At 45.0% G+C, this 12761-nt stretch overlaps 1 protein-coding gene and 1 long non-coding RNA gene across 6 annotated transcripts; one reads left to right on the top strand and one right to left on the bottom strand.

The window, feature by feature from the left end:
- Positions 1–1019: 1019 nt before the first annotated feature.
- LOC149919654 (uncharacterized) lies at positions 1020–5129 on the bottom strand. Of its 2 annotated transcripts, none has more exons than XR_016468648.1 (3): positions 4202–5129; positions 3277–3405; positions 1020–1183 (listed from the first exon to the last, which is right to left on the bottom strand). It is a non-coding gene; the product is annotated as an uncharacterized LOC149919654 (long non-coding RNA). The 2 variants fall into 2 exon arrangements; XR_016468646.1 differs by lacking the exon at positions 1020–1183 and adding an exon at positions 2514–3068.
- A 673-nt stretch (positions 5130–5802) lies between these two features.
- Positions 5803–12232, top strand: ETFBKMT (electron transfer flavoprotein subunit beta lysine methyltransferase). 4 transcript variants are annotated; one of them, XR_016468645.1, is made up of 5 exons: positions 5803–5867; positions 7453–7856; positions 9815–9945; positions 10031–10302; positions 11254–11344. XR_016468645.1 is itself a non-coding variant. In XM_031589832.2 (4 exons), the coding sequence occupies exons 2-4, from the start codon at positions 7561–7563 to the stop codon at positions 11616–11618; spliced, it is 792 nt and encodes a 263-aa protein (XP_031445692.1). In that variant the 5' UTR covers positions 5809–5867; positions 7453–7560; the 3' UTR covers positions 11619–12232. The 4 variants fall into 4 exon arrangements, 3 of the variants coding, with proteins under 3 accessions (XP_031445692.1, XP_090000898.1, XP_090000905.1); XM_031589832.2 differs by lacking the exon at positions 10031–10302 and having other exon boundaries at positions 5809–5867; positions 11254–12232; XM_090144772.1 differs by lacking the exon at positions 10031–10302 and having other exon boundaries at positions 5820–5867; positions 7335–7856; positions 11254–12232.
- The last annotated feature ends 529 nt before the right edge of the window (positions 12233–12761 follow it).

Here is a 12761-nt window from a genome sequence, read left to right as displayed (position 1 = left end):
ATTTCAACTTCCCTGATTTCAATTTCCCAACTTTCCTTTGAAGCTCTATTCACTAAGAAGTGCCAGACACCCTCTATCTGCATTACAATGCATCCTCGCACACTTGAAAGCCCAAGGGCGTGTTAGAAAAATCCAAATGCACCAAATCCATAGCCAGTATACAACATGAGACCAAGGACAGATGAAAAGTATTTCCTGAAATGAATATGCATTGTGAATTATTTCCCTGTTTAGCAAGGACTGCTGCTTTGCTTCGTGCTGTTATAATACATGCTGAGATTGTCACAGTGGTGACAGTTACAAATCTAAAAGCACTTCTTGCAAATTAAAAGCACTAAAGGGTCTGCTTCATTTTCCCTATTGCATCATGTGTTTTTTAGCAGACGTCTAAACATTTATGTTCATAGGTTCAGTCGTATCTCTCTGCCACTCATTCCCCATGCCAGATAACAAAATTTTGCCTTGAAGTACTTCGCTGCTTAGGATTCTTACTACTGATGACAGCTTTCCTGCACTCACGCTTTTGCTTAGAAGTACTGGAGTTCTGCTCTGAGCTCACATCTAACAGAACAGAGATCAAAGCAGCTTGCTTCTCCTTGAGGATCATGTTTCTTTAGTGACTTCCTTGCAAACCAACAGCCACAACTTATTTAAACCCGGATCCATGCTGAGCAGTTCCAGTGGTTCCTGTCAGGCACATCCTTTGGGGGTGGGAGCATTTAACACTCTCTGATGTGGCAATGGGCTCAGTGCCTCACTCCAAGCCAAAACACCACCGTTATGTGCAGACCCAGGAGTTTTCTCCAGGACAAACCAGAGTTGTCCATCTCCCAGTGTCCAGCACTGAAGGCGAGAGAGCAGCTGCAGTCGCACACAATGGCTGTGCTGCATGCTCACAGCAGCACTGCTGCTTTCTGCTTGGGCTGGGTGCAGCTGATTGCAGGAGGCCCAACCCCTCAGCTGATAGAAACAGAGCTGCGAGGTCACCTAGTGCCACACTGGGGGTCCTCTGGGCTGAGCGTGCTGTGAGGAGCACACTGTATCACATCATCTGCCAGGATAGAAACCGCTGTGCACTGCTGACGTACCCAGCCAGCTCGAGAGGAAGCACACAGAGACCATCCTCAGTTCAAGCTGTTCTGTAAGCAAACCCCATGGATCCAGCCAGGCGTGCATTTGAAACCTGCCAATACAAAAATGGAAGAGTTGCCTTTATCCTAAGAATAGAGTTGCCAAACACATTTTGGAGAGTACACCTGCATGGCTAAGCACAGTCGGGAAAGCCAGTGAAACTAACACTTAGTAGATATCACCGAACATTGATGACAAGCCCAAATACCGGGACCTTCTCCAGTGCCTTGTGACCATTCTGTACCTCCAGTGCATAAATAGTAGCTCTTATGTCATAAGATGTTGTTGATGTTGTTGAACTTAAACCCCAACACATTGATGAGAGAGCCAGCCAGGGTTGCAGAGAGCTGTATTTCCACTCCCCTGGGCAGTGGTATAACTTCTTTCCATGCTTTTGGATACAAGTGCAAAATAGCAAAGAGCAAAGCTGCCCTGATAAAGCAGGACCCTGGCTTACAATTAAATTTCTTGAGGAACCCGAAATGCCCCAAAATGTACATAGGTTGCTCCAAAAGTAATGCATCCCATTTATTTATATGGAAATTATGACAGATACAAAGAACACAACAACACTGATAGAGCAAATTCTCAGCTACAAAACACTATTTTTCAACATAATCACCACCACTAGCTATACATTTTCACCACTGATGGACAAAAGCCTGCATGCCACACTTGTAAAAATCAGCAACAGTGGAGCTGACCCGCTGCTTCACAGCGGCAATGATGGCATCACTGTTGAAATGCACTATCCACTGCTTCATTTTGCTCACATTCACTGTTTGGTTTCCATAAATGTTCAACAAGTGTCAATGAATGTCACTGGGTGCCATTTTTTCCTCAAGGAGGAATTCAGTGGCATGCTTTTGCTTCATACCTAATTCCAAGTCAGATGCCATTTTGTCAGACTGCCCCTCTGCTGCCATCTGCCATACGGCAACAACATGTAATGGAATATTGGTGGGAAGGTTTAGCCTCTACTGCTATATCACCAACATCTGTAAATATAATAAAACAGGAGGCATTATTTTTGGAACAGCCCTCTTAATAGCAAACATCACCCAGAAGAGGAGATATATTGTATGCAAAATTTCCCCCAGGAACTCTCCTGTAAGCATCACACTTGCTTGCACACAGTCTTGCATCTGCCTCAGGTCTCCATCAATTCTTCTGTCCCCACATCCTCACAAGGGCCTAAATGTTTGTCCGACCACCACAGAAGGTGAAAGGAGGAGTTCAACTGATGCCAGGCTCTGAGATCCAGCAGGAAACTGAAACATTCTGCGCAGTACTTTAGCCCTGGGGAAATGCAGAATCAAGGCAGTCCACTGTCTCCAGTGAACTGATGCAGATCCTTGAAAACTTTATTTGCTTATCTTATCCCTGGCACCAGTGTGTTAGCATCACCCTCAAAAAACAGACAACAAAATGTACTACAATGTCAGGGTTTATTTCTGGAGGAAGCTGTAACTCTGCCTGGAGAAGAGAGAAGGAATTAGTCATAGGTTTGAACACACTCATGAATGCAGCCTGCCTGGCAACAAGCAGGGCTGAGCCTGGGAAGCACTGGTTATGTTAGGACCCCAAGCTGCTCTTCTGTTCTCTTGCTCCAGACTGAACACTGACTTAGCCCTGTTTGGCATTGTTTGTCCTGACTGGGAAACACTAAGGTCTAATAAATATATTGAAGCCATGAGACTGGCAGATCACCTCTGGAACATCACAAATGGAGGGGCTGTAAGGCAGCGCCGAGGAGAAGGAAGGTAGGGTGGATTTTCCTATCATAGGAAGCCAGGAAGGATAGGTGAATGTCTTCATTTCATCCAGGAGGACTTAGAAAGCTACAGACTGCCTGGAAAGGATTCCTCATGTGTGAGCAGCACCTCTGCATGCAGGCTCTATCACCTTTCTCTCAGGGCTTTGCAGGGAAGCACAGTCTGAACATGACAGAACAGGATAAACCACAGTTAAATGCTGTGATAGCAATCAGCTCTATTTACAGGCCTTCCTCCCTACCCTGAGCAGCTCTGTCCCACCTTAGGCCAGCTGCAGAGCTGGAGATGCCCAACAGCTTCCCACAGACCACTGAAATCCAGGGTCTGGCCATCCAAGATAGGATGCTGGAAACAAAAACCATCAGCATACCTGTTTGTACAGGATGTGGTTCCATTGATAGGGAGATATTCCCACCAGTCTGGGCTGGTTTCTGTTTAATTTTCCTCCATAGTGAGGTATCACTCATGCTAGCTGATTGTCGCAATACACTGCTGGGACCTGCAACCAAGAACCATTATTTTAAGAGATCTATAGGAATTAAGGTTCAGTTTTTCAAGGAGACCTGTTAAAAACAACAAACAACAAACAAACAAACAAAAACAACAACAACAAAAAAAAAACCCAGGACTTAAGCACACTTAAAAGATGTACTCTCTAGTTTTAATATCAAAACAAATATCCAAATAAGTATCCTTGCAGGAGCAGGTAACCAAATCCAGAGCAGCACATAGCTGCATTAGCAAGGTACATCTTTCTTTTAAGAGCAGGGAACACAGAGAAGCACAAACAATCTGATTCCATGTGTCTTTTGAGACACTGTCCATGCTACACAAATGCTCACCTGTCTGACTATGCATGAATATGAGCAGCCAAGTGTGCTCTAACTACATATGCAGACAAATGAGAACTCCCACCGTTTTGGTCTTACCTCTGGGACCCCTAATCTCAGGAAGACTAAGTATGCATTGATACAAGGAATAGATTAACACAGCTTCTGCTCTTTTCACCTCAAAAAATGCTGCACCTTGTGTTCCCCTGCCAGGATGCACCTGATGCCTTTGTGTTTGCCAGCTACTGCTCATTCTTGCTCCTAACCCAGTGCAGCTAAAAGGCAGTGGGACAAGTAAACCTATGAAGAACTCACCTAGTGCTTTCAGACATTCTATATGTAATGTGTGATTTATTTTGTCAGGTTATCTATTCCTCAAATGCAAAAGACACAGTGATTCTGAAATGAATATGTGTGGGCTGTACCCGAAGGCACAACAGAATTATTCAATTTCCTCTCCCTTACCTGTGCAGAACTCTCATTTTCAACTATGCCTTAGCTACTAGCTGATGTGCCAGCTGCATTTTGTTGACTTGTTTCTGCACCTCCAGCTAACCACAAATTGATTCTTGTGTGCAAAATCCTGGCTGCTGATACTGAGTTGTTAGGAAGAGGCTTTTTAGAAATCAATAGCAGTCCAAGTTCATTCATATGCCCTTCTGTGGGTTTCCACTCAGGTTCTTCCATGAGCTGTAGTGGTTGGCCTTCCAAAAAGAGATCTGGAAAATGGGACTGGAGTTTCAGTTCTACAAATCAGGAGAGAAGGAACATGCTGAGGTTATCACCTGGCTGCTGCACTGCAGGTCTTTCTTGCCTTGAGTTTAACTGAGTCATCAGCTTCTTGATGAGATGGTGGCTACTCACTCCTGCTTTCTGTCCTTGTGCAATTCCATTTCCTTGCTGTTAATTGGTTCAAACAAGATTTCCCCAAGGACGTGGGCAGTTGTAGCATCAACCAATAATCCACTAATTCCCTCAAACACACAGGAGTCCCTGAAGTGCAACTCTACAACTGCCTTTTGAAAGAGTTGTACTTCTTCACCACTTACCAGATCGATGCTGTGACCAAAGTTGTCCTTGTTCTCAGAGCAAATTCCAGCATAGTTACGTTAGTCGTTTGCAGCTTACATCATGCATTTGATCAACAGAAATTCTCAAGATGTCACTACCTAAACTAGAGCAAAAAACCTTTGAAAAGGAAAGATTTTTTTTCTCAAGGTGGACAGGCTTTGATACCTTCCTGAAGTCATCAGCACAAGCATGTCTTGAGAGTCTAAATGGTTTACCCTGACTTTGTGAGAGGACTGGCAGCCATCACTGCTATCAGAGCCTTTTAATGTCACACTCTAGGTAGTGCGTTGTGTGATAAAGCCATTATCGCACCACAGCCAGGAACCTCGCACTGATGTTGGTAATGCTTCCTCTGTTGTACAACTGAGCTCTTCATTCCTAGCATACAGGCGAGCACCTAGAGGGCACAGGGACCTCTCAATAGCACGTTTAATGTACACTTTGGGGTATTATGAGTGCTTTCAGTGTTTTCCTTCTTGGAGTTTGAGGCGTGGGGTGGATGCTAGGCCCCGGCCTGTGATAGCAGACACTGGCTGCACTGGGCCCTGGCCGTCTTTCTCTGACACTGGTTACATGAAGTCACACTCAATGAAAGGTTCTGCTTTGCAAGATGCTTTTGCATCTCGGCGAGCACATTTTAAGTGTGCTAAGGCAGCAGGTCACTAGATGGCCTCGTAGCTTAGGAGATAAGGGCAGATCCAGCTGAGGCCGTGCTATCTGGGCTTAAAAACTAGCCAGCCTAGGAGATCCTTTTTGAAGCGAGCTACAAAAAGGACTGCCAGAGAGCTACAGAATGGTTTGGGTTGCAAGGGACCTCAAAGCCCACCCAGCCCCAACACCCTGCCATGGGCAGGGCTGCCAGCCAGCAGCTCAGGCTGCCCAGGGCCCCATCCAAGCTGGCCCCGAGCACGTCCAGTGATGAGGCATCACAGCTTCTACGGGCAGAACTCAGCTCCTCAGGAGGCGCACGGCTGATCTGCCGCTTTAAGGGGGCGGGGTGGGGGCGGGCGCGGCGTGGCGCAGCGCGGCGGGCGGAGCGGAGCGGTGCCGGCAGCAGCAGGTAGGTGCGGGCCCGGCGCTGCCTGGCCCTGAGGCGCGGCGCGGTGAGGCCGGGCCCGGCGGAGCGGCCCGCGGGGTGCGCTGCCCGGTGCTTGTGCCTGCTGGAAGTGAATGCGGCGCCGCTCGGCGTCGGGACGGGCGGTGCGAAATTTAAGCTGCCTCATCAGCCCTGCTGATTTGCAGCAATTCGTGGGGAAAGCCAACGCGCGGAGTTGTCTGAGGAGATTTATGCGTGTCATTGATTCTGGTTAACTTGGTGCTTCCCTCGGGCAGATGGGGCCTGTGTAGCTCCGCCTTGGAGAAGGAAGGCGTTCGTTAATTACATTCGTTAATTACGTGGGCTCTGCTGAATAGCATTCTGAAACGTGGAGCAATGAAAAACATTGTCATGGGTGTTTGTTTGCAATAAAAATACAAAGCCTTCAGCCAATGATTTAAAGATTTAACTAATTCGACCTAAACAGTAAGCATTATGGGAGTGCAGTTCACAGCTGAATGCTTTAGGAAGCCAGCAAGCACTAATTAGACTGCCCAGAGAAGCTGGGGTTCCCCATCCCTGGAGGCACTCAGAGCCAGGCTGGATGGAGCCCTGGGCAGCCGAGCTGCTGGGTGGCAGCCCTGCACATGGCACAGGGTTGGGGCTGGGTGAGCTTTAAGATCCTTTCCAACCCAACCCATTCTATGATTCTGTGAAATAAAGCATAGGCCAACACACATGAAATGCCACATGAAGCACACTGACATACTGTGCTCCCACTTTCCTTGCCTTCACTGCCTGTGACATGGAAACCAGCCCTGAGTGGTATCAGCAGGTCCCTAAGGCTACTGTGCCCAGTCTGGATATCTTGGTTTCCAAAGGCAGCTTGGAATGCACTCAGTTTGCTGTCCCTTGTGTTAGCTTGGAGCGTGTCACTGTGGTTTCTCACAGGGAGTGGGCTGCCATAGTGGAGGTTTACTTTCTTCTGCACCTGAGAGCATCCACGTGAGACTTCTGCACTGTAAGACCATCTTTAAAATACAGCCCGAGGTACAAAAAATTGAAGTATTCTGATCACTGTTGGTTCTTGAGCTGGTTTTTCATTTTGGAGCTGGAAGCCTGACTATTCTGAGGGAGAAAGAGGAAGGTCCACTGAGGAAATCCTTGCCTTTGATGTAAAAACATAATTTTCGTATAAGGTCATCTCTGTGATAAAGCTAAAAATTAGTGGCATCTCCCAAAAACCATACTGATGGTCTTTGCTGTGTCCATAGGTCTGTAATTCCAGAGCCCTGCTATCAAAACTATTGATGCTGTGGTACAACCTTAAATGGGAGCAGCTTGCTCTGCCTGTGCCTCAAGGCAGAGGGAGATGTTAAAAGGCCACATTATCTAGTTTTTTAGTGGCTCATTGTTTCTCTCTGGGTATATTTGTAGCACTGTCCCAGATAGATAGCATCTTTGTTACCATGTTTCCTGCTGTCCTTGCAGGTTCCCCAAGGCAAATGGCGAGTTCTTGATGGCACAGCAGCAGCTGGACCTCCCCAAAGCCTTACCAGTACACGGTTCTGAAGCCACAGAAACATCACTTGTGTTGTTTTCCTTTCAGGAATCGTAACCCATCACTATGAAAAACAGCATGCTGTGAACTTGCTTCAAGCCTTCTGCCTCATTAGCTGTCCCCGACCAGCTGTGCTCTGAGCTTGCCTTTGAGGACATGGCCTTCAGCAGCTGGAAGCAGCTGCTGCTGTTGGGCAAGGCCTGCAGGAGGGGAGGCCCTGCTCTGCGCTGGAAGCGCTGCTGCCACTGGAGTGCTGGCAAGTCGCTGGACCCTGAGGTGAGAGCATTTTTGGAAGAGAACACGGAGGTGACCAGCAGTGGGCACCTGACACCAGAGATCCGGCTGCGCCTCCTCACCCCTCGCTGCAGGTTCTGGAGGGAAAAGCCTGACCTGTGGCCATATGGGGATCCGTTCTGGGCAATTTACTGGCCAGGAGGCCAAGCCCTGTCCAGGTATGCATCACTGAAGCCAGTAAGTTCAGTCCATTGTGGGCCAGGACATCAGACCTGACTCTGGCTGTGGTATTTGTCTTGTATGAGAGCACTTAATCCAGGCTCCTCTCTGCTTATACAGGACAGAGGCAATCTCCTCCGGTTGGCAGTGAATTTTTAGCACGTGATATGTAGAGTAGCTTACAGCTCTTACAATGACATCTCTTGTCTTCTGTGAAGATGTGTGTTGACTACAGGGCCAAATCTGGATCTCTGAAAGAGCCGTGCTGTCACTATCAAAACCAAGCAAAATGTTTAATTCTATTGCTCAGTGTCACTTCACGCAGGATTGTTATTTTATGGTGACTAAGTGTGTGTGGTGGTTGTAGGAGACAGACAGGAGTGTGGATGTGTCTGGTCAACTGAGAAAAGTAGGTTTGTGCTGATGTGCCTGGGAGTGCTGGTTGGCTTCCTGCAGTCCCTTCCTTTAGAATGTCAGCAGCCTTATTATCAGGCCTTACTGACTGCCGTCTAGTCACATCAGAAGCCCCATTTTCATTTTCACCACCTACTATAAAAATGCATCTGGTATTCCTGATTCCCAGGAACTGGTTAGAATTCTCTTACTCTGTAAAATCAAATGTCTCACTTTGAATAGCAGAAAAAGTATGTAATTGTTACAACAAAGTACAAACTCTCACACATTGTCAACATAGATGAAAAGGGAAGATCTGAATGAGGGTTTTACTGCCTTTTTGGCAGGAAAGTGTAAATAAGAAGACACTTTCAACAAGGAAAAATGGGGGTTTTGCAATCAAATGGCTGATTATTGTGCCACCCAAATGACTTAGAGTGGTCCTAAACATTGCACAATTGAATTAGATAAGGTAATCTCTACATTTGATTATATGTTTTTTTGATTCATTTGCCCAACTATTTAAGTAGCAATACCGATTAACTAGCATCTCACCACTTGATTGTCCTATTATTTATGCACTCGTTTTGAGGCATTGGGACTGTCAGAAATTAGCTGCACAATCTGAAAAAGGAACACGGGAACATAAGAACACGCTGCTTCTTTAACCATTCTTGTTTCACAGCTGGCATTTCTACCATTCCAGATTTCATGCAACTTGCAATGTAAGGCAGCTCATTAACCCAGCATGGCAGACAGCAGTCTCCAACACCAGCACAGTGCCTGTGCCAGAGGATATGTTGGTTTGACTGTTCTAAATGACCACAGTCATTAGGGGTAACTTGAGAAGCATTCCACTGGAAACACAGCACTCGCAGCATTTGGGCCAGACTGTGCTCTACTTGTTACTGCAGGAACATCACTGCAAGTGCAAGCACAGCCTCAGAAGGAGGAAGCAAAGTGCTTTCCCTGGTGGTTCCACCCATCCTTTGCCCTGGTAGTAAATTGGCTTTCCCAGGGGAGTGAAGGCTGCAGAGGGGGGACAAAGCTGGATGTCAGACCTCGTAGGAGAAGATTATTTTCATTAAAACTAAGCCAGTTTAACTTACTGGTCTTGTATCTGCATAATGGAGTACCAAGCTGTGTGTCAAAGCTGTCTGGTAGGACTCCTTGTGATGAAGTGCAGGATGAGAGGCAAGGGATGTCAGCTCCTCTATGTGTCCCAAGTTCCTCATCAGGATATTCTGTGTCTTCACTCCTGGTCCTGACCTTCTTGCTGCCATCTCTGCAACTGTTTTAGTCTGAGGGTAGGGTGTCTTGTTCTCTTAGTCTGGGTTCCTGGGTGTCTGCACACAGATGTGTTGGGATCCACGTTCTTGATTTTTTTTGTATCAGCAGAGGCAAATAAGGATTTATACAGAAGCTGCATATTTGGAATAAGTGTCCTTTAAGATACCATGCTTTGTTACATGTACGATGAGAATTTTTTCTGCAACACAACATGTAAGCAAGAAACTTGCATAGCTGGTTTATTGCTCTGACAGTTTTTTTCTTTTAAATGCAGGTACATTTTGGATAATCCATGTGTTGTTAAAGGGCGATCTGTTTTGGATCTTGGAAGTGGATGTGGAGCAACAGCAATAGCTGCTGTGATGAGTGGTGCATCTCAAGTCCTTGCTAACGACATTGACCCCAGTAAGCCCTTCTTTTCCTACCTCTGTGCAAAGATCTTTATTATTTTTACAGTATATTTAACACTTTTCCCTCATTCACTTGGCAGAATCTGTTTCCAGACAGAGTTTTAAGAATCCTAAAAAGATGGTTTTTGACAGTACTAGAAGCTGGGTTGTACCACCCTCTCTTGCAACAAATGCATCTCCATAGCTCCTTAGAGTGAATGAACAACTAAGTTTCTATCAAATGTTTCTTATACATCTGCTTTGGAAGAGAATTACAAGTGGAGCTGTTGTCTTTTAAATGTATTTTGGGAGATTTTAAAATCAACAGGTGTTTAGAAAGGAGACATCGCTTCATTTCTGTGCAGGGCATAAGGTGAGTAATTTCCACAAAATTAAGCACAGTGAGTCTTCACATCTACTTCCACTTATATTCAATTATTTTTAATATATGCCTATCTATATAAGTCACACATACCTACTACGTATTCATAGGATTATACCAATACAAGGTCACACAAACATAATTGAGTCCTCTGTGCCTGTGTGGGGGTCTTTGGTGGTCATGTGGGGAGGTGTCCCACTACTCACTTCATCCCTGTTTGGGCACAGGCTTTCCCAACACACCTGGTCTCTAATGATTGGTCTCTGTTTTGGACTTGTGCCTGTAGTTCAAGGATGTTGCTCTTCTTATAGAAGTCTCGTGGGCAGAAAGGATGTTTATCATAGATAAGCAGTACATCTGGAAGTCATAAGCAGAACTAGAACTTAATTAGGCAAAAATGGCAAATAATTAGTTCTGAGACATCACAGCTGGAAGTTGGTTTCTGTAAGCCCAAAGAGTTTTCCTGCCGTTTCATGTTATGTTTTTTTCCCTAGGATTTGTTCTGGAACAGGTTGCCCAGAGAAGCTGTGGGTGTTCCATCTCTGGGGCACTCAGGGCCAGCTTGGATGGGATCCTCAGGAGCCTGGTCTGCTGGGTGGCAGCCTTGCCCATGGCAGGGAAGTTAGAACTAGAAGATCTTTAAGGTCCCGTCCAACCTAAGCCATTCCATGATTCTATTTGATTCTGGGATTTTTTCCCCTATATGACTTGTGAAAATAGTTTATTCATAATTTGATTATTCAGTGATTAAGGAGGAAGTATAACGATAGATTAAGACGTGAGATTTAACACATAATGAAAGTTGTGGGAGCCTCTAGATTAGATAAGCAAAAATACTTGTGATGAAAGTGAAAGATGGAACTTTTGTCAAAGCAATTTGCAAGGGGGCTGTATAATAGAATCCTAAAACAGTTTTAATTTTACTTTGTGACTGTTTTTCAGTTGCAGGAATGGCAATGATTTTGAACTGCGAACTGAACCATGTTACTCCCTTTCCCATCACCATTAAGAATATCATTAACTCAGAAGCTGGCAAGTGGGACCTCATTGTTCTAGGAGATATGTTTTATGATGAACAACTTGCTGATGATCTTCATCACTGGCTGAGGAAATGCATCAGGATACATGAAACTGAAGTGCTGATCGGTGACCCTGGCAGGCATCAGTTTTTAAGCCACAGCATTCACAATCAGTTGTGTAAAGTTATAGAATATTCACTTCCCGAGTATACTAGACAAGAAAACAATGGATTAACATCAAGTATTGTCTGGAGTTACCAGCCCTCAAATAGCTTAGAAAGCCGTTAAAAGTGGTTCTCTAATGAACTTTGTCTCACCTGGCTGTTTTCTGAGTATACTAAATGAAAATAGGAATTGAACATGGAACGCATCTGTTGATACCGAGTACTGTTCCTTCACCATACTTATTTCAGTCATGTTCATTGAGGCTTTGCTCTGTTCGAGGTAAAACTACATGCAAACTTTATTCAGCAAGGCATGAAGTGCAAATCCAAAGATAATTACACTTTGGAATTTGCATGCTTGATGTTTTAATCTGTGTTAATCTCACTCTTTGACACCATTGTGAAACATTTTAGATATCCAGTATACCCCGTGGAGAGAGAGGAGGGTGGTTGAGAGATTACTGTGCTGCTTTCACACTGTTCTGCAGCTTATTTACAGAAAGATGTGAAAATGAAAAATGTAAAGATGTAGATTATTATGTTATACTTAATTCCAAGTGCCTTACTTTTTTTTTTTTTTTGCTAATCTCTTCTAAATGTCCAAGTAAGTAATTTGAGGCTCCCCCTTCCCTCTAAAATAAAAAAAATAAATGCTGCTCTACCTTGAAGCTGTCAAGAATGATTATTTAGGGAGTTGCAATTGAATCTAAAACATGCAGCTTGTGCTGTAGCTGAAGTGTTTAATGACTAAACAGCCACAGAGTAACAATCCTTCAAAGAGAACATTTAAGCACGTCTATGTTCTCTAACACTGCAAGCATAAAAAAAGATAGTTGATTGTGATGGGAAACAGAATCACAGACAGGCTGAGGCTGGAAGGGGCCTCTGGAGGTCATCAGGTCAAACCTCCTGTTCAGTAGGGACACCCAAAGCAGTATGCTCAGAGGATTCTCCAGGCAGCTTCTAAAGATCTCCAGGGAGGAGATTCCACAACCTCTCTGGCAACCATGTGCCAGCACTCTGTTACCTGTACAGTAAAGGAGTGTTTCCTGATGTTCAGATGTAACTTCAAAGCAAATAACGATCGTGTTTTGCAGTTAACTACAACATAAGCAGCGGTAGGGAGCTAAACACCAAAGAAGGGAACACGATGCACCCACAACTATCCAAACCCTACATGATGTGGTAGAAGCTTATAACTATGAAAAAGTGTGTGGCACTCAGAAAGAGAGATGCTTACAAAGCAGGAAGTGAACACATACAAATA

This window comes from Phasianus colchicus, chromosome 1, assembly GCF_987193195.1.
Source record: "Phasianus colchicus chromosome 1, bPhaCol1.hap1.1, whole genome shotgun sequence".
Lineage (NCBI taxonomy): Eukaryota > Metazoa > Chordata > Aves > Galliformes > Phasianidae > Phasianus > Phasianus colchicus.
This window is presented reverse-complemented; position numbering and strand designations above follow the sequence as displayed.

Coding starts and splice junctions, on each gene's coding strand:
- ETFBKMT (XM_031589832.2), top strand. CDS start 7,561: ATGGCCTTCAGCAGCTGGAAGCAGCTGCTGCTGTTGGGCAAGGCCTGC. Junction 7,857..9,814: donor GGAGGCCAAGCCCTGTCCAG/GTATGCATCACT, acceptor TTTTAAATGCAG/GTACATTTTGGATAATCCAT. Junction 9,946..11,253: donor TGCTAACGACATTGACCCCA/GTAAGCCCTTCT, acceptor ACTGTTTTTCAG/TTGCAGGAATGGCAATGATT.